Raw genomic sequence first — 26379 nt, forward strand, 5'->3', positions numbered from 1 at the left:
TTACACAAAGGAAGCAGCAGGCCATTTCAGCCTCTCAAACATGTTCCACCACTCAGTTAGATCAATGCCGATCTGTATTTCAAGCCAATTAACCTGCCTTGATTCCATATTCCTTGAAATCCATGCCTAACAAAAATCTATCAATCTAATTTTTAGGATGTCCTGAGGTAATAAAAAGCATTATATAAATACAAGTTCTTTCTTTTCTGTTTCCTTATTCTCTTCTAATACTGCAAAGCAATTATTTAGCAAGTCTGGCATTTCCATATTTTCAATCACAATATCATCTGCATCTGTCTTCAAGGAACCTAAAATGTGCTTAACCACCCTCTTTCAAATGTTTAGTGTTGTTGTTGATTACCTTCACAAGCTTTTTGTTCATATTCCCTTTCTGCATTTCTTATCACTTACTTGTAGTCATTTGCTGATCTTTATACCTCACCAAGTACATGGATTGCCACTATTATTTGCATTTATTTTTATACTATCTCTCATCTTTTATTGGCCAAGGTTGTTTAATTGCTCTAGTAGAGCTCTTGCACTTAATAACTCTCTCCAAGAGCTTATGATCAGCCTCTGTCATAGACGTTATTCAACTGCTCAAATGTGACAGAAGACATTTCTTTCTCAATGTGTGCATTTCTGTTGCAGTGCAGTATAGATCTCGATTTCTCAAGTTGAAATGACCTGATTCGCTTGCATCATATTGTAATACACTCTCCATATCTCAGTATGTAAGAACTGAATGTTCTGTTCTTAGGTTTTTGACTTCAGTTATAGCTTGGTCCTGCTTTGCTAAGTAGTGTCATTGAACAGTTTTATCTTCTGTGCATAGAAGTAGTTGGTGGCATGCTAGTCTCTTGGGTCAAAAGGTTGTGGGTTCAACCGCCACTCCAAAGACTTGAACACAAAATCAAAGCTGATACTCCAGTACAGGACAGAGGGAGTGTTGCCCTTCTGGGTATTCTGCCTTTCGAATGAAATGACTAACATCTTCCAGTTCTGATGAAAGGTCATTGACTTGAAATGTACCTGAAATGTCAACTGCTTCTCTCTCCATGAATGCTGCCTGATCTATTGAGTGTTTACATCATTTTCTGTTATTTCACAATTTTCGTAGGTTCATGATGCATCAGTTGTCTTGTTTTTAACAATTTTTCTGTTACTATTTTCTAGTTATCACAACCTTCAGCAAATTTGATTTCAGACACCCTTTCATGTAACTTAAAACATAAAACTGTATGCTATTCCATCCCCACTCTGACTGTCTATAATTGAAATAGCCAGGAAGTGGGGCTAATTGGACAGCTGTTTCAAAGCAGTGGCCTGGGCACAATGAACGGAATGACCTCCTTCTGTTCTACCTAATTCTATGGCCAGAAGTTTATGCTTCACCACATCCCTCACTGTGCCCCCCCGCCACCCATCCCCCTCTCCCGGTGGGTTCTGTGGTGGGGGTTTGTGGAGTGGTGCAGAGTGTGAAACAGCATGGACAGGGTTCCCTCTGGGTTCCCGCCCACCCTGAGTTGGGAAGCCTGCCCTTGTCCTAATTACAGCCCTTAGGTAGTCACCTAATACCTACTTAAGGGCCTTTTCTCACTCAAGCTTTGTGCCAATCAATGCTTATTAGAGCATGATATGGCATCATGGCCGCTGGAGTTGAGGCTGCTGCAGGGGTCGCGACCCTGCCATCATGAAAATTCAGGCCTATGATTCTAAGGACCATTATAACTGAGGTTCATGTTTCTGCATCTAGAGATCACCTGGATTTCCAATAGCATTTGGATCATATTTAAGTGGATGTAAACAACACAGAGCTGCACTATTTTTTGAAACTTGACATCTACATATTGTTGACCTCGCCGCAGCTGGTGCAGAGTGCACTGATCCCATATAATAGCGTGCGGGGGGAGTGGGGGGGGGGGGGGGGAGCTATAATGGGGGAGGGGGTGTGCAGTAACTGGGGGCTATGTAGGGCAAGGCTATGACAGGAGGCTATGCAGGGGGGTTCAGATGCAGGGGGGTTCAGGCAGGTGGGGTCATGCAAGGGAGTTCATGCAGGGGTGGATCATGAAGGGAGGCATGAGGGGGCATGTTGGAGGCCATGATGGAGGGGGGGGCAAGTGTGGGGTCAGGCAGGAGAACCCATCGGGGGGGCCACATTGCCCCTATACTGCTAACCCGTGTCAGGAAGGAGGTGGGGGCTAATGCCACCGATGAGGCAGGAATGGGTAGGGGAGGGAGGGGTCCCGATGTCCGTGGTGGGAGGGAGGGAGTTTCCTGGTGCACTATGAGAACAGGGGGCCCTTGTGAAACAGCACCTGAGCATTCTGAAGCTGGGCTCACCAGTGTGTTTAGGCCCTGCCCCATCCAGTACTGCCGCACAACTCACCACTCTCCCAAAAAGTGACTGAGTGTGGGACAATTGGAGTGTGCCTGACGGACTGGCATGGAGCACTCCGGTTTTCTTGCCATTATGACACTGGGAAAATTCCACCCTTTCTTTTACAATTAAAATAAAATTAGTTTCTAAACTGTTTTCTTTTAGCCCGGTCTGAAGGCTGAACATTCATAAACTCAATTGGTTCATTAACATGCTTTAGGGAACAAACTTTGCCACCCCTATTCAAACTTGGGTTATATGTGAGTCATACTCCAGACCAATGAAGTTAATATCTGCCCCTGAAATGAAGTAGCAAGTTACTCAGTTGTATAAAACTCAGGGAAAACCAAGGATAGTAAATAACTGATGGTCTAGCCAGTCGCACTCACATGTTGGGATTAAATTATAGAAAAAATGCTCTTAGGATATTTTTTCTCATAAAATTGCTATTTAATTCACTTCCACTCAATTTGGACTTCTTCTCGCTGAATTTCATCTCAGCTAGTTTCTTTGACAATCTATTTTTGCTTAATTGTATGGACAGTTTATTCATTGCTTAGCTGCTTCATCTAAAACTATGTGGCATACTTCAGTTCAATAACCTGCCAAGTGTATGAAAGGTTCTTCAGCAGTGATATAGTGATCAGTCAGTTCCCCCACTCTGTTCATTTCTTCAGACTGAAAACATAATTCTCATGCATAAGATATTTTCTTGTCTGGCAAAGCCTCTCAAATTTCTCAATAACTTTCAATAATTGACTTCATCAGTTATTCCATCTCATGTTAACAATCAACAGATTATTTGAAAGTAAGGTAAATTGTGACCTATTCCCTGCAATACCTGCAACTGACTCATGGGTGGAATTTTCTATTTGTGAGACTAAGTGAGGAGGTGGCCAGTTCTGGTGGCCCCCTTCCCATTGGTTGAAATGGCCGCCCGCACCCAATTCCGCACTTGGAAGCTCAATAATTATGCTCAGGCGAATATCGAGCTGAATTAGCTGACAGGTCGGAAGCTGATTCGTCGCTGACAGGTTCAAAGGTCGGGACGCCATATTTAAACATATACGCCACACTCATTCCAACCCACTTGTCTTCTGGACGCTTGCAGAGATGTCTTTTAGCCACAATAATAAAGCCGAAAGCTTCAAGAAGAAGGCAGCACCCCACTTCACCCACAAGTCTCTCGAGGCCTTCATCAGAGGAGTGTGGGCACACAGCTACATCCTATATCATAGGGATGGCTTGAGGAAGCACACAAACCTCACCTCACACCTTCGGCCTGGGAGGCCATCGCACACCAATGAGGTTAATAACCGCCAGCAATTATGCCCAAGGAGTCATCCAGTGCAGGAAGATGCTGAATATCTCATCCCCTCTGCTAGGGTAAGCCATCATTCAATTCCTTCCAATATCAAACTTTCATCATGGCATCGTGTTCTCAAATCACTACTCTCTTCATGGATCTCACACATCCATTAGCAGGGGACACATATCAAAGCTCACTCTCTGACATCACCACCATCCCATCTATCATGTTATTAACAGTTAATCCTCTGGCCCTTTTGGGGAGGACTATTCACTAATCACTACACTGGACAGGAATTTAACCCAACTTCTGCTCTATCCCCTCTGATCACATGGCTTTCTTTTGTTGCATATAGGCCAAGCTGGAACACAACAGGCACCAAAGGCTGCAGGCCGGGGGAGCGATGACTGACATCATTGCCCTCAGAGTTCAAGGAGGCTGCAGCTGAGCTGGCATTTGAGGACAGGGGTTGCTCTTGTAGCGAAGAGGAGATTGGCCTCTCTCAGCAATTAAGTACAGATCACAACTCCATCATTTCAGAAAATCCTAACAATCACAGAGAGTCACATGCAGTTTTATATTGCTCATGCTCATCAGCCAAGCAGCAGTTTCAGCCTTCAGACCACATTTAAGGAGGAGGCTCAGGAAGAACCATCACAGTGCTCACCCGCACCCTCCACCAGTGCAGGGGAGAACTCAGTGGGGCACAGCCCTTGATTAAATTCGGTCTCACTTTCTGGAGAACACCTCACTAACACGTCAAGGACAGCCCAAATCTCCGGCACCCTGAAGGCTGCTGGAGACCAGGCACCTGCTCAGTCTGAGTCAGATGAGCTTAAAAGCTTTACAGAAGAGTCACACAGACTGAAAACATTAACTGTTTCTTCCTCCATTGATGCTGCCATGCCTGCTAAGTTTTTTTTCAGCATTTTCTGTTTTTATTTCAGATTTCCAGCATTTAGAGTATTTTGCTTTTTTCTGCCTACTTTTAAATCCCGTACACATTCCTACTGAAACCCTCACCCATGGCTTTTTTGCCCTTCTCATCATCCCTCATAATGTCCATAAATACACCATCTCCGTGTAACACGGCAATCCATACCGTACCAAATTCGTTGGCACTGTCTCCCTCTGTGACTAATTTGTACCTCTATAAACTGATATGATATAAATACGCTATTGTTCATTCATAGCTCCTCAGAGTGGATACTCTGCTACTTTTTGTGTCTTTCTTTCTAATTGTGACAAATATCCAGTTCACAGTACATGTTAATATTTTATGAGGTAATGTTTAGTTCTGGAAAGTTTAACTGCCGAAAATAGAATAAATGCAACTAAAGAGGCTTGAAGTCTATTACGCTTAAAAGGTTAGGCCCATGTTGTCTTAAGGAGTAACAGCTAAAAAGGTAAGATCCTAAAACGCAGACTTTTGAATGGACCTACCTTGCATTAAGTTGATCTTTCTCTCCACCCTAGCTATAACTGTAAAACTACATTCTGCACTCTCTCGTTTCTTTCTCTGTGAACAGTGTGCTTTGTCTGTACAGCGCGCAAGAAACAATACTTTTCACTGTATACTAATACATGTGACAATAATAGATCAAATCAAATAAAAAAATACAAGTAGGCTTACTTAACTGGAGACATGGGGTGGGACTTTCCATTTTGGAAACGAAGTGCAGTGGCTCCAGACAGAGTGCAGCGAACGTTTACCAGACTGATTCCTTGTATGGCAAGACTGATGTATGAGGAGAGAATGAGTTGGTTAGGATTATATTTGCTGGAATTCAGTAAAATGAGGGCGGAATCTCATAGGAACCTTTAAAATTCTAACAGGACTAGACAGGGTAGATGCAGGAAGGATGTTCCCGATGGTGGAGTTGTCCAGAACCAGGGGTCATAGTCTAAGGATACGGGCAAAGGGGATCAAAGGACATGGAGGAGAGGCAGGATCAGACTATTGAGTTGGATGATCAGCCATGATCATAATGAATCATAGAGCAGGCTCGTAGGACTGAATGGCCTACTGCTCCTATTTTCAATTTTTCTACGTGCTGGTGGGTTTCATGCCGCATTTCCCGCTAGGTGGTGGGGTGGGCACTTGAGCCTGATTTCACACTCGGAAGTTCAAGTATTATGCATCGGTGAGCTGTTCTCCAAATCACGTTTTGTGTCAGGCACTGATTCATCCACCCCACCGTCACCTATTGAGGTTGAAGGTCCGAGCGTCATACTTAAATGTGACCCAAACATACACATTACTCACAACAAGCCAGCTGTGTACAGAAAACTTCTTGATATGGCTCCATCGAAGAAATAAGCTTCTCCCAGGTTCAACAAAAACTCCTTTCAGGTTCGTAACAGTGAAGTCCACCAGTACCAAGATGTCATCTACTCATGGGATGGCTTCAGGCAGTCCACCAGCCTCATCTCGCTGGCCCGGCAGGCGGTTGAAAGAAACACCAACCAGTGCAAGGAGAGGATGAACGATCTCATCCACTCCATCAGGGTAAGTCAACCTTCAGTTCACTCCAATCTCACACTCTCATAATGGCACTCAAAGGATCTCACACAATATTAGCTGGGTAGACACCAGCAATAATTGTTTCACGGAAACTTTAACAACACCAGCATCTCATCTATCATGCTGCACAAATTCCATCCTCAGGTCTTATTCAGGAGGGCACAGCACACACACAGCAGGCATGCATGCTTCCCAACCAATCCTCCATTTCTTCTCAGCACATTCCATTCCATCTATCTTTATGCAGGTCAAACTCGCCCTCAACCACAGAGTGATATCCTAGATGGGAGGAGGGACGGCAGACGTCTCGGATTAGTCGCAGTTTGAGGAGGATGCCGAGGAGCTGCCAGATGAAGTCAAAGTTTGCTCCTCTGGGGAAGCTAAGATTAGCCTCTCCCAGCAAGCCAGTATGGATGAGCCCTCCATGCGTTGATCACATCCTTGTAATCACAGTGAGTGACATGCAATGTTGTATTCTGCCTGTTTATGAACTAAATCTATCTTCTCGCCCTTACAGGCACCAGCAGCCCCAAAGCTCCAGACCAACAAAAGCCTCAGCCCCCAGCCACCTCAGAGGAGGATGCTGAGGATGCATCAGATGAAAAACCATCAATGTATTCACCTGCACATTCCACCAGCACAGAAGGCACATACCCCGGTGGATCGAGAGTAGGCTCGGGGTCACATTCTGGGCAACACCTCATAAACACATCTCCACAGCATTCGAAAGCAATGACAGCACAAGTTTCTGGCACTCGGAGGACTGCTAAAGATCACACACCCACTGAGGCTGAGTCAGATGATGAGCCTATGGAAGTGGCTGTCTCTAACATGCTGGAGATACAATGACAGGCAGCAGAGAATAAGGTAAAGTTATGAGAGGCAGTCAACAGACGAGAGCAAAGGATGGAGTGTCCATCCCTGTTCTGTCTGATGTCATGGCTCCGACATGCAAGTGCGTCTAGGTCTCCATGGGAAGGCTGGAAGCAACCTTGGAGTCCTTGGTCCAAAAGATCCTGCAGGATTTGCACTTGGACCTACACTCCATCGCTATAGTCTTTGGTGAGATCCATCAGTGGCTAGATGAGGTGTGGAGTAGGCTATATCTTGACCTCACTCCAGGAGTCCTTTCTCCTCAAGGAGTCAAGCAGGGGTCCTCATAGGATCATCCATCAGCAGTTACGAGACTCCAGAATCATGCACCCACCCAGGTGATTCCGAGAGTGTCCAACCGATTCTAAACCCTACCGTCTGTGACCCCATCATCTCCAGCTGCACAGGCCGAGGAGGATGCAACTGCTTCTCAGCAGGACACCCAGAGCAGGCCAGGGCCCTGCAGGTCTCAGCACTCAGAGGTCACACCAGTCATCAAAGACAACAGGGCAGAGCAGTCAGAAGAGTTCCTCCACTTCTGCTGGGGGTGTTAGGGATGCACCAAGATGTGGTGGTAGAGTGAGGAAAATTCAGAAATTTTGACATCATTTCTGGTTCATGGGTGTTCATTCACTGTATAAATTATGCACCCTTGTAAATACGCTTGCTGTTCATGAGAATGATCTCACCATTTGAAAGGGTTGTGCATATGCATCTATGTGCCCCCTGATTGTGAAAGTGAACCACTCAGTGACCACCTCCCTTTGTGAACCTCACATCCATGTGATGTGTAGCTGAGATGTGCAGATAACTTCCAAGGCCATTGAGCTGGCCTAACTCCATGTTGTCTTGTAACGAGTAAAGGTTACAAATGCATTTTGCAAACACTTCCAGTAAAGAGTGAGAAGGCTGTCTTCATTTCTAGGGCCAAAGCACAAGACCTGTAGCCATGATGGTCTCTCCAACCATGTGTGCATCTCAGTGTCCATTAATCGTTTCTCATTGAGGTGGTGATGACTGCATCAATTCCTTTGACGCAGTTTTTATGTTGTTGTGCCAACTTTCACTTCCCAGAGAGTATGAATATAATGTTCACCGGTAACCTAGCCAAAGATTAGGCACAAGTCAATCATGAGGATTGAAGGTGCATCAACACTCCCTCCACCACACATAAAGGCTTTACAGCTCGATGTCCTTCCTGCCATAAACCATGCCCGACTTAACTGGACTGGACACTGGTGCCAATGCAGGCTGGCTTGCCTGCATCTGTGACTGGGTTAAAGCATTGTAGCACAGAAAACACACTATATGTTGTATTACAGGACAGAGATTGAAAATCAGGATAAAAAACTCTCCACTGCTTGAAGTCATAGCTAGAATGAAGCAAGATGATTGTGGTTGTTGGAGGTCAATTGTTTCAGCCCCAAGACATCACTGCAGGAGTTCCTCCGTATAATGTCCTCGACCCAACCATCTTTAGCTGTCTCATCACTGATGTTTCCTCCATCATAAGATCAGAGTGATTGGAAAGTGTTCAGTTCCATTTGCAGTTCCTTAAATAATGATGCAGTCCATGTCCACATGCAGCAGCACCTGGACAACACCCACCCTCGAGAAGTGGCAAATAACACTCATGTCAAACAAATGCCCTGCAAAGACCATCTCTAACAGGAGAGAATCTAACCATGTCCCCTTGACATTCAAGGCATTACCATCACTGAATTCCCCACCATCAACATCCTGGAGTCACCACAGATGAGAAACTTAACTGGGCCAGCCACATAAATGCGACAAATGCCGGGTAAAGGAAGATGTAAGCTAGGTATGTGATAGAGTACTCTCCATTTGCCCAGAGGAGTCCCAACAACACCCAAGAACTTCAACACCATACAGGACGAAGCTGTCGCCTTGACTGGTACCCTATCCATCACCTGAAACATTCACTTCCTCCACCGATGGTATGTGGCAATGTTGTTTAGCATCTATAGTATGCACTGCAATATCTCTCCAACGTCCTCTCAGCAATACCTTCTAAATCTGCAATTGCCACCAGTTCAAAGAATAAGCACAGAAGATGCAGGTGTACCTCATCACCTTCAACGTCCCCTCCAAATCACACACCATTCTGACTTAGATATATTGTGCTGTTCTTTCATCGTCACGAGGTCAAAATCCTGGAACTTCCTCTTTAGAAGCATTGTGGGAGCACGTTTATCACAATGACTGCAAGCATTTCAAGAATGCAGCTTACCACCACCTTCTTGGGGCCAATTGAGGGTGTATAGTGAATACTGGCCTTGTCAGCAATGCCCACATCCAATGACAGAATTCATTTAAAAATGGGTTTGAATTAATTCAGTATTTTTTACAAAGCATGTAACTGACAACTTCACAGATTGCTTCGGAGCACAATCACATCCCTGGTAGGTGTCTCTCAATTAATTACATCAATATCAGCCTGTATACCTCAGAAAAAAAACACTTCCCAATTTGACACAGTAGGACTCTCCCAGATAAACTAGTTATTTTGAGTTATGTGCCTTCCTTGAGAAACATAACATTCAGTTAGTACAAATGTTACACAGGGATTAGACTATCCCACACACCAGTTTTTAAACAAACCTTGCCAGACTTGTACAGCAGATATTGCTATCTCTAGGACCTACCCAGCGGTCAAACGTTCTTGGCCTGTGTTGACCCCCTGGAATTGTATGTCTATTTCCTTTGCACCTTTATCCTTTGTATTATGTTTATCAACAGATCAACAGAGACACAAACAAAAAAAAAAATCAAGGGTCTGGAAAGGATGAAGCTGCCAGATAATGGAAGAGGAAAGGAAGAGGAATATGGATGTAGGTATTTACAATTACCACAGTCAGGAGTGAGTGCCAGTTCAAGATAACACAGCGAACATCTTTCATCTATTGAATTCCATTCTCTTTGGGAAATGACTATTGGAGCATCTATAGCCAAAATAGCTTTGATGGATGTGATACATTGCTGTGCGTATTCATGTCATTCCTTGACATTGAAGCATTTTGGACAGCAGTGCAGGAAGCAACAGCAAACATGGCAGTCCTCACAATCCCCACATATCCAGACTTCCTATTAAGTTTTGCCATTCCTCCACTCAGTGATATTACTAAGGTTGATGTCTTAATACCAGCTGTTTGCGGAATATTCCACTAGAAACCGTTGAGTGGCCACAAGTGTTCTTAAACCAAGACAGTTTAAGTTGCATGCATTATGCATAGTAGAGAATACCCAAAATACAATGGATATGTTTAGTTAACATTTACCAAAATCAGAAAAAGCTTGTATACTTTACTCTTCATCTTACCATTTTACCAACAAACACATACAAATATTAAAGTGTACTTGCATGTATATTGGCAAATAAGCTCACAAATCCAATGATATTTACTATTTTTTAATTAATTGATCTAAAGTACAATTGACCATATCTGGATTCCAAAGTAGCCACTTGTGGTTACAGTGCACACTGCTGTGTTAGTAAGTAACTTCATCCAAGGTTAAGCTTGTGCAGAAAGAAATCTTGCACAACAAAAAAAACCTTTGCATTTATATACCTCACAACCTCAGAATCTCCCAAAGCAATTTACAGCCCAAGAACTACCTTTGAATTACTGCCACTATTATAAGATAGGAAACACAGCAACCAATATGAGCACAAGGTCCCACAAAAAACAAGGAATGCTCACCAGAAAATTTAGTAATGTAATTTAAATGATAAATAATGGCTGAAAAACCATGAAGATTCTATTCTTTGAATGGTGCCAAGGGATGTCTTATATACCTGAAATGGCGTCCAAGTTTAAACTCTCATAGACAGCAGTGCAGCATTCAAATGTCAGCCGAGACTTTGGGCTTATGTCTCTGGAGTGCGGCTTGAATCTACGATCTTATGAAACAGTTAACAGTTGACACTGTAAAGATCACCATGGGCTCATTCCAGTCCTAGGTGCTCTCTTCAGGCTGTCCACAACCTGTTTTATATTTGACCTCAAGATGAGCGACTGACCACATGGCATCATTTAAACTGCCTATTTCCACCTCTGCAACTTCCATTGTTCAAATCCACCTTTGCTTCAGTTTATCAGCTGCTGGAATCCTGGTCCATGTCTTTTGTTACTTGTAACCTTGATTATTCCAATAGTCTCCCACATTCTACCCAACATACACTTAAGGTCATCCAAAACTCCATGTCCATGTCTTTGCTTGCATCAAGTCCCATTCATCCATTACCCCTTTGCTTGCTACATTGGCTCCTAATTAAGCAACACTTTGATTTTACAATGCTCACTCTTGTTTTATTTGTTGTAATAAATGTTTTTATTAAGGGTTTTTCATTTTACATTTTATCACAAGACTCAACAAATCCCCAAAATCAAGTACAATACAGAGTGATCATTATTCCACGTATACATACAGAAAAGATCAGCAAATACTTATACAAATGGTTCAGAGTGTCAATCATTGTAATTGTTGTAGTCACTGTGGACAGTGTAGATGATAGCATAAAATTACAAAGCAATCTTGATAAACTAGGTGAGTGGGCAAAAATATGGCAGATGGACTTCAATCTAAGCAATTGTAAGGTTATTCATTTGGGATCGAAAATGTATAGATCAGAGTGTTCTCTAGATGGTCTGAAGTTAAATACAATAGATGGCCAAAGGGCCTTGGGGGTTCAGGTGCATAGATCTTTAAAATGCCATGAACAGGTGTAGAAAATAATAAAGAAGGCTAATGGAATGCTGGTCTTTGTCTCTAGAGAATTGGAATATAAGACCACAGCAGTTATGCTGCTGCTGTACAAAACCCTGGTCAAACTCTACTTGGACTACTGTGAGCAGATCTGGGCAGCACACCTTAGGAAGTATACATTGGCCTTGGAGGTAGTGCAGTGTAGTTTAAAAGAATAATATGTGGACTTCAGGGGTTTAATTATGAGGAGCGATTATACACATTAGACCCGTTTTTTTCTAGAAATTAGAAGGTTAAGGGGTGATCTGCTCAATGTCTTCAAGATACTAACAGGAAAAGACAGGGTAGATAAAGATGAATCAGTTCCACTGGAGATTCTAGAACTAGGGGGCATAATGTAAAAATTAGGGCCAGACCTTTCAGGAAAGATGTTAGGAAGCAATTCTGCACACAAAGGATGGTAGAGGTCTGGAACTCTCTTTTCCAAACTGCAGTTGATGCTAGGTCAGTTGCTACCTTTAAATCTGAGATAGATTTTTTTTGTTAAGTGAAGGCGGCACGGTAGCACAGTGGTTGGGCGGCACGATAGCACAGTGGTTAGGGCGGCACGGTAGCACAGAGGTTAGCACTGCTGCTTCACAGCTCCAGGGACCTGGGTTCGAATCCCGGCTCAGGTCGCTGTCTGTGTGGAGTTTGCACATTCTCCTCGTGTCTGCGTGGGTTTCCTCCGGGTGCTCCCACAGTCCAAAGATGTGCAGACTAGGTTGATTGGCCATTCTAAATTGCCCCTTAGTGTCCCGGGATGCATAGGTTAGAGGGGTTAGTGGGTAAATATGTAGGGATATGTGGATAGGGCCTGGGTGGGATTGTGGTTGGTGCAGACTCGATGGGCCGAATGGCCTCTTTCTGCACTGTAGGATTCTATGATTCATTAATGGATATGTGCCAAAGGCAGGTATATGAAACTAGGCCACAGATCAGCCATGATCTCATTAAAAGGTGGAACAACTTTGATGGGCTGAATGGCCTATTCCTGTTTCTATGTTCCCAGTGGTGTCTTCTTTTGTACAGATTATGAAAGGATACCAAAGAGAGTGGAGATCTCAGGATAACAGGATAAAGCCATGAGCACATAGCACCATTATGCACACCCTTGTCCACATGATAACCAAGACACAGCTACACAATACAGGATCCCTTATGGAGTAAAATACAACCAATTGGGACCTAACTCAGCATGCCAAGACTTCTGAGCAATGAAAGGATATCCCACAAAAAGGGGAAGATCAGGAAAGTGCCATTGGTATAAGATATGGCATGGCAGTGTATATGCTCGTATACTGGAGCCAGTTGGCTAAAGATTCTTACACCACACCAAGACTTGCAACACAACAAGCTTTGCTCCTCTCCAGCCATGTCAGTGGCGCTGTTCAGGCCTCACCATCACCGGAAAACATTAAACCCTTTTCCACCATGGAAACCCTACCAACAAGGTGATTCATCCTCAGGGTAATACGGGGGCACAGTGGTTAGCACTGCTGTCTCACAGGGTAAGGGACTAGGATTTAATTCTGGCCTTGGGTGACCGTCTGTGTGGAGTTTGCATGTTCTCCCCATGTCTGCGTGAGTTTCCTCTGGGTGCCCCAGTTTCCTCCCACAGTCCAAAAATGTGCAGGTTAGGTTGATTGGCCTTGCTAAATTGCCCCTTAGTGTCCCAAGTCAGGGGGGGGATTAGCGAGGTAAATACATGGGGGTCTGGGTGGGATGCACTGTTGGAGAGTTGGTGTAGACTTGATGGGTCAAATGGCCTGCTTTTGCGCTGTAGGAATTCTATGAATCGATGAAAGCTCCGCTTGGGAGACTCCTTCCTCAACCCATCTCCCCGAATCAACCATAATGTTCGACATACAATGCAGCACTATTTCCAAGGACTGAAGGTGAGCCCCAACAAGGAAATTGCCCTCTTGACTGACAGGGATGCTGTTCTCCACTTCATCCATTCTTTTTAGGATGTCTCACAGTTCATCAATGGGAGTACCAACAGTCTGTGCCAGGCCGCCGAGACTGTTGTCCACAGCTTCACTCACAATTGCAGCCATCATCTTGATGCCAATGGCACTGCCGAAGCATTGTCCCCCTCACCAGCAAAATCGCCACTGCAAACTAGGCCCCACCTTGACTGCCTCCGATCACCTCAATTAAACGAGGATTCTCTTGACTTAACTCAGCTCTCCGTCACCAAAGTTTAGCCACAATCTTCCAGGAACATGGCACAGATTATACACATCAAGGTCAAATAATTATGGGTTGTGCATCAGGATAAAAAAAAGATTAAAAGATGAATAACGTCAGATCTCGTGAAAAAAGCAGCTGCTCCCTTCACATGATCCCCCATTCTTGTTTTCAAATCCTTTCATGGCCTCTCCTCTATCTCTGTAAGCTCCTTCAGCCCCCGACCCTCCAAGATATCTGTTAATCTAATTCTGGCTTCTTTAGTATCCCCAATTTTGATTGCTACACCATTAATGGTATGCCTTCACTTGCCTTGACCACCAAGCTCTGGAATCTGGTCATCACATCTATTTGCCTCTGTAATTCTTTTTTATTCTTCAAGATGCTCCTTTAAATCTATTGCTTTGACCGGGTTTTTCATCACCTACTTTAATATTGCCTTATATGGCCCAGAGTCAAATTTTGCTTTGTAATGCTCCTGTGAAGCATTTTCCGACATTTTATTACAGTAACAGCACTGTATAAATACAGATTGTTGTTATTGTGAAGAATGGATCTGGAATTCAGCATTGAGGTTTAGTTGCAAGACTGCAACACATGACACAGGGGGCAGCACGGTGGCACAGTGGTTAGCACTGCTGCTTCACAGCTCCAGGGACCTGGGTTCGATTCCCGGCTTGGGTCACTGTCTGTGTGGAGTTTGCACATTCTCCTCGTGTCTGCGTGGGTGTCCTCCGGGTGCTCCGGTTTCCTCCCACAGTCCAAAGATGTGCAGGTTAGGTTGATTGGCCATGCTAAAATTGCTCTTAGTGTCCTGAGATGCGTAGGTTAGAGGGATTAGTGGGTAAATATGTAGGGATATGGGGGTAGGGCCTGGGTGGGATTGTGGTCGGTGCAGACTCGATGAGCCGAATGGCCTCTTTCTGTACTGTAGGGTTTCCATGATTCTATGACTTTCCATCCATGAACATCAGTGAACTAAATATAAGTCAAGCACCCTCCAAATGCAGCTCCTTGCTCAGAGTGCATGGAGTGAGTGCTCATCAGAAGTTAATAATACTTAAAATTAAACATTAATCCCACCACCATAGTGCATCTCACCTATCAGCATAACCCTACTATTCAATTCCCACTTATGGATTTATCTAGTTTCCCTATAAAGATAGCATTGGTGCTTCACAGCGCCAGGGACCAGGGTTTGATTTCAGCCTCGGGTCCGCGGAAATTCCTTCTGGGGTGCTCCAGTTTTCTCCCACAGTCCAAAGATGTGCTGGTTAGCTGGATTGGCCATGCTAAATTGCCCCTTAGTGTCCAAAAATGTGTAGATTAGGTGGTTTAGCCATGGTAATTATGCAGGGTTATGGGGATACTCGGTGGTGGGGGTGGGGAATAAGATCCTCTTTCGGAGGGTTGGTGTAGACTCAATGGGCCGAATGACCCCCTATTGCACTGTAGGGGTTCTGTGCTTCTAATGCACTTCAAGCACTCTGTGTGATAGCAGGATGCACATTTTCACTCTGCTCTCATTAAAAATATTTTCTGGTTTTCCTGTTGGATTTATTGATGACCGTCTTGTATTGATGGGTCCCAGTAATGGACTCCCCAACAAGTGGAAACATCTCCTCGATGTGTCAATGTTGAAACCCTCCATCATTTTCAAGGCCTCTATCAAGTTACCCCTCACTCAGTCTCTTACATTAGGGAAGAGCTGTCACCTGCTATTTCCTGATCGTTGCAATCTCTCAATGCAAGTATCAGCCTTTGCAAATCTGGTATTAATGTCATAAATCCAAAATTAATTGATTAATTATATGGTTCAACATTGTGGATTGTTAAAGTGAAAAACATCTCTACAAGGTTGCACGCTTTTTATTTTATAAAGCAAAACGGTTTAGAAAAAAAGTGAACTCTCCTGGGTCACAAGCTCCTGGAAGTATTGTGTAGGGAGAACGTTAGAAAAATCGGATCGTGGATTTATGCAGAACTTCCGCTGAGGATTTTCGCTCATATTTAATCTGTTGCTTTTATTGTTGTGTCGTTTTATCGATGTTTTCAAAATGAACCCTGGTTTCAGAATTCAGGTAACGATGTGTTGTTGGGTTCTATGAATAAAACTGGGGAATTTGAACTCTTGGCATAACACGCTGGCTGAGTTCAGTTAGTTTGTAAACAGTCAAGTCACACTCATAGCCTATCAAGATGTATCAGAAACATTACCTCAACATTTTCATCAATCTCTCACAGCCATCTGTTATTTCAGCATAATGTACGCAAGCTATTGTTATATGCAGTGGAATAAAAAAAACAATATCTCAGCAGTTCAAATTACATGGCACAATAGTCCTTCTGCTCAGAATACTGTGCGATTTAATCATAGGAGATTTGCCGCTCTCCACTGGTACCTGTCAGCGGTGAAAGGATAAGCTGTTACCACAAGTGGAATCAAATCGCTGTCTCGAAGTGAGCGTGTCATTGGAACCGCTCCACACGCTGCTGCCTTGAAGAAGGTTGGTCGGGAAACAATTTCGGATCCAGCCTTTCCTAAAAAGTTAGAACATTTCAAACGCTACAAAGGCTACATTCGGGCCATCTAATCGCCTGTAAAAACGCCTCACATGCACCCCTCACTCCGCTTTACGATCATTTTCCAGAATAGGTTGTTATTAAACATTTTCACCGACGTTTGAATGGACTTCCAAAACACGCAACTTTTCGTTCAATTTTAATATTGAAAATCGGAATGCCGGAATATGAACTAGCGACAGCTGTTAGTTTCGTTTCATTTTGATACGCTTTATGTATCATTTCGTTTGGAGAGAATTTTGTGATATTTGTTACCGTCTATTCTCCCAGTAAAACCCGTGACTGCATATGGTTTTGGAATGTGTGATGAAGCCGGGCACTCGCTGTTCAGCATCCCGAATGCACGCTGCAAACCCTTTCAACAACTCAGCTTGGTGTGCTTTGGGTTAAATTGTTAGCATTCCCAGTTGTTGACACTCAGCTCCCCCGTTAGTCACACTCGCACGAGCGAAGCGGCAATTTCCCGTGCAAAATTGACAGGGAATGCAAACTTCTGTCTTTGATCTCAATGGAGTAATCTGCCTTAATGTTGTGATACTCACACCCCCTGTAAGCTGTGTATTGACTGCGAACACTACGGACCGGTGACAGATGAGGCATTTACTTTTGCCAGTGCCTTCACCCGGCAATCTGCAGTCACACATTCTCTATCCTACCTGTTTGCATCATCCCTTTCCATCAGTATATTCATTTTTAAAAGTGAATAAATTGTGCCAGTTTTCTTGCCTGTGACGATTTTCTAGGGGGAAGAATTACAATATTTCATCGTAACCTGTATCTACCCCTCCACCCCTCGCCCAGTCGTCAGTACTGACGTACACTAAACGCTGTTGTGAGTTAAGAATCATTTATTATCGCCAGTTCTGCTGTCGTTTTCCGAAACGCTGCGTTGCAATCATTCAAAGTACTTGTCTGTTTTTGCTATCAATGCTCTGGTTATCATTTTATTTTTAAAAATCGAATAAAGCTTCTGAAAGACACTTTTTGGACCCCACTCACTAGGGACCATTTCATTCATAAAGAATTGCGGGTGTAATTGCAGGATCACATGCCCGCGGTCTGAGAGCGAGCACTCGGGGTCGCGCTTTGCAATGCTCGCTCCCTGTAGGAGACCACCCCCTCTCCCCCCCCCCTCCCCAATCCTTCCCTCTCGGATCCTGCCCCCCACCGCCAACCCCTCGCCTCCGACGCCAGCTTTGCCCGCTCCATTGGCCGAGCCCGGTGTGCTTGCATTGGGCGGTGCCAGAGGACGCGGGCACTCCATTGGCCGGAGAGGCTCTGGGTTGTGTGCAGCCCCTATATGTTTTAACGAAGCTCTTTGCAGGAGGGGGAGGCAGAGACCTGGAGCGTGTCGACGAGAGGTTCATGTCCAAAAAGGACACCGGACCGAGAGGGAGTGCAAAAAGCCACAGAACGAGAAAAGAGCCAGAGAGAGAGGAAGAGAAACACACACCAAAAAAAAGCAGAGAAAAACATCTCTGAATGTTAACCACGTCCTGCTCTCCTGCCGCACAGGCTGGACCTAAGACTGTTGCTCATCACAAGTGGTGAGAATCAACAGGGAAAGTAACGCGTGTGTCAACCGAGAGCTTGGGGGCTGCCGCAGATAGCGAGAGGAGGGCAGAGATTTGATCCCGTTTTTTTGCCTTCACCAAGTGTCACTGAAGGTTTGTGTTGCGTTTGACGGGAGGACTTTCAGGGGAATCCTCGGGGTGCCAGTGAACGCTTTTTCCCCGATGAAAACTGCTGCTCTTCGACTGTGGGGAGGAAAAGAAAAATAAGAATCGGTTTTTTTCCCTCTTCCCCCCCCCCCCCCCCCTCTTGCCGTCTTGTCCGGGTCAGAGAAGCCAGCTGCTTGCCGCTTATTTTGAGTGAGGAGAGGCTGTCTCTCACACACACACACAGATAGATTCATCCAGTCGGTGTGAGAGTGTGTGTGTGTGTAGCATGCAAAATCCTCGGCAGCTGCATCTCGTGAAATTGGAAGGAACACATCGCAAGCCTTGAAACTGGAACATCGCCGGCGCCGCATTTTGCAGAAAAGGGCTTTGGATTTCACTTGGGAAAGGAGAAGAGGGGGGAAAAAAAGGCAGATTTCGCATGTAGTGCGGGCGACCCGTGCAAAGAAACCTTTTTGGAGGGTGGTTAAGGGGGAGAAAGAAAAGTGTTTGGGCACGATTGCTAATTCTTACCCCCCTCCCACATTAAGGATTTATAATGCAAGATGGTGACGAGAGAGAGACTCCTGTCGTCAAACTCAATCACGATTTGAAATGATTACTGGAAGGTGTATCGATGCTCACACGCTGCTGCAGGCTCGTCTTGTTTGCCGAGCTGTAAATCAACAGGTTTAACATTTTTCCCCCCCTTAAAAATAAGAAAATAACAGGAAAAAGAAGGGGGGAGGAAGAGAAACGAGCAAGTTTTTGGTAATGTACCTGCACATTGTGATTTTTCTCTTACTGTGGACTGGAGCTCTGACCTTGAAGAATTTGAAATACACCATCCTGGAGGAGCAGGGACCCGGGACGGTGATCGGGAACATTGCCAAAGATGCTCGGTTGGCCAGCAGTCCCGAGCAGAGGAAGGCTAACTTTCGGGTTTTGGAGAATTCCGCGCCGCATCTGTTGGACGTGGACCGGGAGAGCGGCTTGCTTTACACCAAGCAGCGCATCGACCGGGAGACGGTGTGCAAGAGGCTGGCCAAGTGTGTGGTGTCGCTGGAGGTGTTCGCCAACGACAAGGAGCTGTGCATGATCAAAGTGGAGATCGTGGACATCAACGACAACGCGCCCGCTTTCTCCAGCGAGCAGATCGAGGTGGAGATCCCCGAGAACGCGGCGCCGGGCACGCGCATCCCGCTGACGAGCGCGCACGACCCGGACACCGGGCCGTTCGGCCTGCAGACCTACCAGCTGAGCGGCCCCAGCCGCCTCTTCGGCCTCGAGGTCAAGTCCCGGGGCGACGGCACCAAGTTCCCGGAGCTGATCATCCAGCGGCCGCTCGACCGCGAGGAGCAGGCCCGCCACGTGCTGCTGGTGACGGCGCTGGACGGCGGCGAGCCGCCCAAGTCGAGCTCGGTGCAGGTGAAGCTGGAGGTGGTGGACACCAACGACAACAGCCCGACCTTCCAGGAGGCCAGCCTGACGGTGGAGATCAGCGAGGACACGGCGCCCGGCACCCTGCTGCTGCAGGTGAACGCCACCGACCCGGACGAGGGCACCAACGGCGAGGTGGTGTACTCCTTCAGCCCGTTCGTGACGGAGCGGATCCGCCAGCTCTTCTCCATCGAGCCGCACTCCGGCCTCATCAGACTGCGCGCCAAAATCGACTACGAGGAGAGCAGCATCTACGACATCGACGTCCAGGCCAAGGACCTGGGGCCCAACTCCATCCCCGCTCACTGCAAGGTCTCCGTGCGGGTGCTGGACGTCAACGACAACGCTCCCGCCGTCAACCTGGTGTCGGTTCACCAGGGCTCGGTCAGCGAGGCGGCGCCGCCCGGCACCGTCATCGCCCTGGTCAAAGTCACCGACCGCGACTTCGGCCGCAACGGGCAGCTGCAGTGCCGGGTGCTAGGCAACGGGCCCTTCAAGCTGGAGGAGAACTACGACAACTTCTACACCGTGCTGACCGAGCGGCCGCTCGACCGCGAATTCAGCGACGAGTACAACCTGACCATCGTGGCCCGGGACAACGGCTCGCCGCCCCTCAACGCCACCCGCTCGTTCACGGTGAAGGTGGCGGACGAGAACGACAACCCGCCCCGCTTCACCAAGCCCGTGTACGTGCTGCAGGTGCCCGAGAACAACATCCCGGGCGAGTACCTGGGCTCGGTGCTGGCCCACGACCCCGACCTGGGCCAGAACGGCACCGTGTCCTACTCCATCCTGCCCTCCCGGGTGGGCGACGTCTCCATCTACACCTACGTGTCGGTCAACCCGTCCAACGGCGCCATCTACGCCCTGCGCTCCTTCAACTACGAGCAGACCAAGTGGTTCGAGTTCAAGGTGCTGGCCAAGGACTCGGGCAGCCCTCACCTGGAGAGTAACTCCACCGTCAGGGTCACCGTGCTGGACGTGAACGACAACGCGCCGGTCATCGTGCTGCCGGTGCTGCAGAACGACACGGCCGAGATCCATGTGCCCCGCAACGCCGGCCTGGGCTACATCGTGGCCACCGTGCGGGCCGTGGACAGCGACTTCGGCGACAGCGGCCGCCTCTCCTACGAGATCGCCGAGGGCAACGAGCAGCACCTCTTCGACATGGACCCGAGCAGCGGCGAGATCCGCACGGCGCAGCCCTTCTGGGAAGAGATGTCCCCCAGCGCCGAGCTGGTGGTCAGGGTGTCCGACCACGGCAAGCCGTCCCTGTCGGCCGTGGCCCGGCTGGTCATCGTGGCCTACCTGGGGGCGGCCCCCAAGGACGAGCACCGGGTCAACCAGGAGCCCCGGCACTGGGACATGTCGCTGCCCCTCATCGTCACCCTCAGCTCCATCTCGGTCATCCTGCTCACCTCCATGGTCACCATCGCCGTCAAGTGCCGGAGGGAGAACAAGGAGATCCGGACGTACAACTGCAGGATCGCCGAGTACTCGCATCCCCACCTGGGCAAGAGCAGCAAAAAGAAGAAGATCAACAAGAACGACATCATGTTGGTCCAAAGTGAAGTGGAGGAGAGAGATGTCATGAACGTGGTGAGCAGTCCCTCCCTGGCCTCTTCTCCCGTTTATTTCGATTACCAGACGCGCCTGCCGCTCAGCTCCCCCAGGTCCGAAGTCATGTACCTGAAGCCCACCTCCAACAACCTGACCGTCCCCCAGGGCCATGTGGTCTGTCACACTTTCTCCGGACAGGGTTCAAATCCGACCGACGTAACGTCGACAAGAATGTCACTGATTCAGGTAAAACACACACACACCCACGCATACACCATGGTGTCAGTAATGATTTCGTTGGTGGAACCTGTTGCTTTCAGAAAGTTATTGACAAATTGTGCCATGCGTCTTTAAGAGTTGGGTAATGTGCTCTGTGCACTTAATATCTATGATAAGTCAATATTTCTATAATATAACGTGTTCCCTCGCGTGAAGTGTATTGACTCCCTTATCGATCTGCATAGAGATTTATGACTAAAGTCGTATTGTACAGGGCATAAATTGGATCCTTGAGTACTGGGCTAGGGATCATAAGACCCCCCTCAGAAAAACACCAATGTAATGCTTAGCCAAAATGTGTCAATATTTTGCCCTGTAAAACCACTTTTTATTAGTTCCGTGTTTTCTAAATACAACCGATTATGTCAGTTTCACTGATGCTAAAAAAACACTTCCACAAGCCAGTTTGAAATTGAACAGACTTTGGATTTATTGTCTGGCTTTGAATCACATTGATTTTCAGAGGAAATGTATCTGTAGATCTAACAGTTTTATAGATCGACAGAAGACGTCATGGTTTCATTGATAGAGTGTAAGGCAACAATACATAATGATAGATGCACATATTGTAAAAGGACCTACTAAAATTCTGTCGATTCTTAATTTTATTCACGTTTAAAGAAGTGATATTTCCTTCCTTAAAATAAAAGGCATTATCTGCATTATTCAAATTTGCCTTTAAGAATGCTAAAAACATCGTCACTGGTGAGGAAATATTTTCAATTATCACAAAATCGTATTTGTAATTGGCAGGGGAAGAATGAAGACGATTTTAAAATATGGGGAAACTAATATAAATGATGTAACAATTTTTGATGTTTTACTGCATTTTGATTAATTTAACTTTATTCATTTAGAAATGTTAATAGTAAAAATAATGTTGATTCCAAGATGTATCTAATGGGATTGAAGGAAGTGTTTGAGACACTTTTGATTGAAAGCACTGCAAATAAATGAGAACAAACTTCATAATCCATGTTGCTATATTTATCATGGCATATTTTTGCTACAATAAGCACATGCATATATACTAAGTATTTCTGTTAGTCCTTTATTTCTGTATCTGGTTCATATGAGGAAGGGTAATTTCAACGGCAACCTGTAATACATAACATTTAAAAAACTTTTTTTATTACTTCTTGGGACATGGATATAACTAGCAAGGGGGTTTTTGTTGTCCGTGCCTATTTGCCCTGGTAGGCTAGTGGTACTAATAAGTGGCTTGTTTGGCACTTTACAGGGCAATTAAGAGTTAGTCTTGTTGGTTTGGGACTGGACTCCTACATGCCAGGCTGGATAAGCGGAGCTGCTTTCCTTCCTTAAACAGTTGGGTTTTTACAACAACCCAGTGGCTTTGTTGTCCCTTTTTACTGGTACCTTGGTTAAATTAATAATTTTAAAGAGTTTGCATTTGTCAACTAACAATAGAAATGTGGCTGCAAACATTTTTTGTGTAAAGGATGAAAGATACTGGCACATAAATGTAATTGTTGAAGACAGATGTCTCTTTGGAAGTACTAACTGATTAAGTTTGATGCTACTTTAGTTTGCTGAAATATTCTCATTTGATATAATAGGAATTATTATGAGTATGAATAAGGCATTACGATTATGTTAGCAGATTAATAGACCAATTTTCCAATATAATCTTAAAATGTCTTATTGTTGTACAATAAGTCTCTGATATGTTTCTGTAGGTGAATGGAGAAAATAGTCTCAAAATGCCCCTTTACTACCACATGCCAATACATTATTCCAACCACTCTGCAATACTTAAAAGAGTTGCTAGTAGCATAAATCATTATTACATGAATAAATACACATTCAAACTAATAGCTTATGGATTCACTTGTAGGACACTTGATGATGCATTGAACCTATACTTTCAACTACCCTTGTGATTGAATCGGACTGTTTTTGTAAAGTTTAAATCTCTTAATGATAATTCAGTTTGTTACTTCTGGCTTGATGCTTAAAATCTTTTCAGTAGTAACGTGAGGAATTAAAGTGGCATAGTAAGTCTTATATATAGCCACGTCTTGTCCACCCATCCCCTCCCTTCAACCTCAGGGTATTTCAAAGCACTTGAGAGCCAGTAAAGTCCTTTTGAAATGTAGTCCCATTTGTAATGTAGGGGAAGCAGCAGCCAATTTGCACAGAACCAGAGTCCCACAAGTAGTAACGAGACGATGACGAGATATATAGAAGAGTCAGCTATTTAAAGAAGCTAATAAATTCAGTGAACTGTTTTACAAATAATCATTATTTAAAAGCCACATATCCATGCAAGTAGATGATGAATATTGCCACAAGCATTTTGAGTTTACAATTAATGACTGAGGTTACAGATAGTTAATAAATATGGCAGACTGTGGGACTGTTGCAGTGTCAGTAGCTGGTTGTTAAAATTTAAAATGATGAAAAGTGACTTCCATCCACATTTATAAAATTCCTATGTGTTCATTGCTTCTCCATAAGCCCATGGTCATACAAAGTACAATTCTGCCAAATCAACATCATTTTTTTGCCGTATATTTAATATACCCACGGGTAACTAACAGTAGTCTTGTCAGGATTCATTGGAATATTTTCAATATCCGTTTGGTTATGGAGACAGCAGAATGACAGAATGGTATCTTTTTGTAACTTCTACAAGATTTTTTGAGCATATACACAGATTTTCTGTTATAGGCAAATTAAATGCAACAGAGCACCAGATAAGAAAAGCATGGGCACATGATCTCCTTCAGTCAAAAAAACAGGTTAAAACTGTTACTTCTTGTGGAAAATGTGTAATTGACAAAACTGCACACATATAGACAGCAGAACACCTGTAGTACAATAAAATCATATGTAACAAAAATAGATACCTGCAAAGTCAGGTAAATCCAGTGCAGCAGTTGTTCGGTAAACCTTTCATATTACAGTCTAAAATATAGGTGAGATACAAAAAGTTATATTTAACATTTTCAAATACAACTTCAGTGCTTAAAAACTGATAAATATTGTTAACAAAACAGCATTTATTTGTGGTGTCTTTACAGTATTTAATAAACTGCAATAATTTGTGTCTCTTTACACTATTCAATTTGCAGATATTAAAATTATGTGATTTGAATATAGACTGCTAATCCTCTCTCCTTTCTGAAACCAAGGTGATTGTATTATGTTTAACATGGCATTGCCAATCTGTGCCATAATGGTTTTGACACATCACAGACATAAATTTTATAATAATTAATCAAAAGGATTCAATTTCTTTTAACTAATCTTTACATGGGATTCCATAACCAGTGGTAGAGTGAAGTTATATTACCATGTATGAACTGACAGAAAGCATTTCCTTTGTGAAAAAAGGAAAGTGGTTGGGTTAACTCTGGAATCTTAATCCCAGTGTAGTAGAGCAAAGCAGTGTGAAGCCTTCTCCCCACTGTCAATCACTTCCATTCAAATCACTGTGAACTCCCAGTCAGTGTGAAACCTCCACAGTCGGTGACCTCCCCCCAAGTCAGTGTGAGGCTGTACCTAATCAGAATGAAGCCTCCTCAAGTCAGTTTGAGACCCTCATAGTCAGTGTGAGACTCACCCCCGTCAGTGAGACATGCTTACTCAATTTGATATTTTCCATCAGAGACGCTATGAAACCACCCCCCCCACCCCCGCAAATCATTGCGAAACCATTCCACCCCACCCCCGCCCCAAGTATTGGATCCTGCCGTTCATGTGAGATCCCACAATAAATAATGAGAGGCCCTTCAGTCAAGTGAGATCCTCGGTCAGTGTGAAACATATTGCTGAGTCAGTGTCAGATCCCTGTAAGTGAGAAGTGAGAAACTCCCTAGTAAATGTGAGACCTTTGCGCTCCCTCCCCCCCCCCCCCCCCCCCCCCCCCCCCCCCCCCACAAACTATTTCTTGTGTGTGAACCAAGAGGGGCACAATCTGAAAAAATGAAATCGGGTAGGAAAACCAGGAACTCTCTCCAACAAAAGGATGTGGATATCGGATCAGCTGGAGCTTTCAAGACTGAGGTTGATAAGATTTTTATTAGATTAGGGTATGAAAGGATATGGAACAAAAGCAGGTAAATGGTGTTAGGTATGGATCAGCCATAATCCAACTGAATTGCAGAGTAGGCTTGAGAGGCTGAATGGTCTATTCCTGCTCACACAGTGCACTTTGCAGCCAGGTATGGTCTACAGTATAATTGGAACTTGCCAGTTAAACTACATGTGCCACATTTAATGAAGTCAGATCCCATATTTTCTAGCCCTGGATGTTGTCTTGTGTATTTTCAACTTTGTACGCCCACAGTTGCTGATCTTGCCTTCAGGGGTCTAAGCCAGAAGCTGTGGAATTCCCACCCTAAACCTCTCTGCTCCCCTCACCTTTGACGCATTTCTTAAAACCTCCTTCTGCTGTCCGAATGTTTGCTTTTTTGACCAATGTTTGACCATTCTTTGTCCAATTAAGTTTTGGTGAAGTGTCATGGGATTTGTTTTACTGCATAGAGCTATATAAATATACAAGTTATTGTTGTTACATTTCCACTTACTGGTTTTATCTAATTGAAAACTATGATGTCCTTTCATGAACAGTGTACTGGGAGGTGCAGTTGCATATATATGTTTGGACATACTAACCTAACAGTTCCTTCATTTCAGTTGCCATTTAAATTGTTCTTGTTTCAGTAGCAAGTGTTCGTGGTATTAATATGTGGACTAGTTTGGTAGGATTACACAAAATATCTGGGAAGTTAAAACAATTTGTCACTGTCCTCGACAATGCTATCAAAGAGCACTTATACAGCAC

General features: G+C 44.9%; 1 protein-coding gene across 2 annotated transcripts in view; it reads left to right on the forward strand.

Annotated features, from left to right (window-relative positions):
* The first annotated feature begins 18928 nt into the window (after positions 1-18928).
* Positions 18929-26379, forward strand: part of pcdh17 (protocadherin 17) — a 128855-nt gene continuing 121404 nt past the window's right edge. Inside the window, exon 1 of one of the 2 annotated variants that reach the window (XM_078221693.1) lies at positions 18929-21536. In XM_078221693.1, the coding sequence (XP_078077819.1) occupies positions 19065-21536 (2472 nt within the window). In that variant the 5' untranslated portion in view covers positions 18929-19064. The remainder of the gene's footprint in view (positions 21537-26379) is intronic. The other variant, XM_078221694.1, reaches the window with a different exon arrangement.

This window comes from Mustelus asterias, chromosome 10, assembly GCF_964213995.1.
Source record: "Mustelus asterias chromosome 10, sMusAst1.hap1.1, whole genome shotgun sequence".
Classification (NCBI taxonomy): Eukaryota; Metazoa; Chordata; class Chondrichthyes; order Carcharhiniformes; family Triakidae; genus Mustelus; species Mustelus asterias.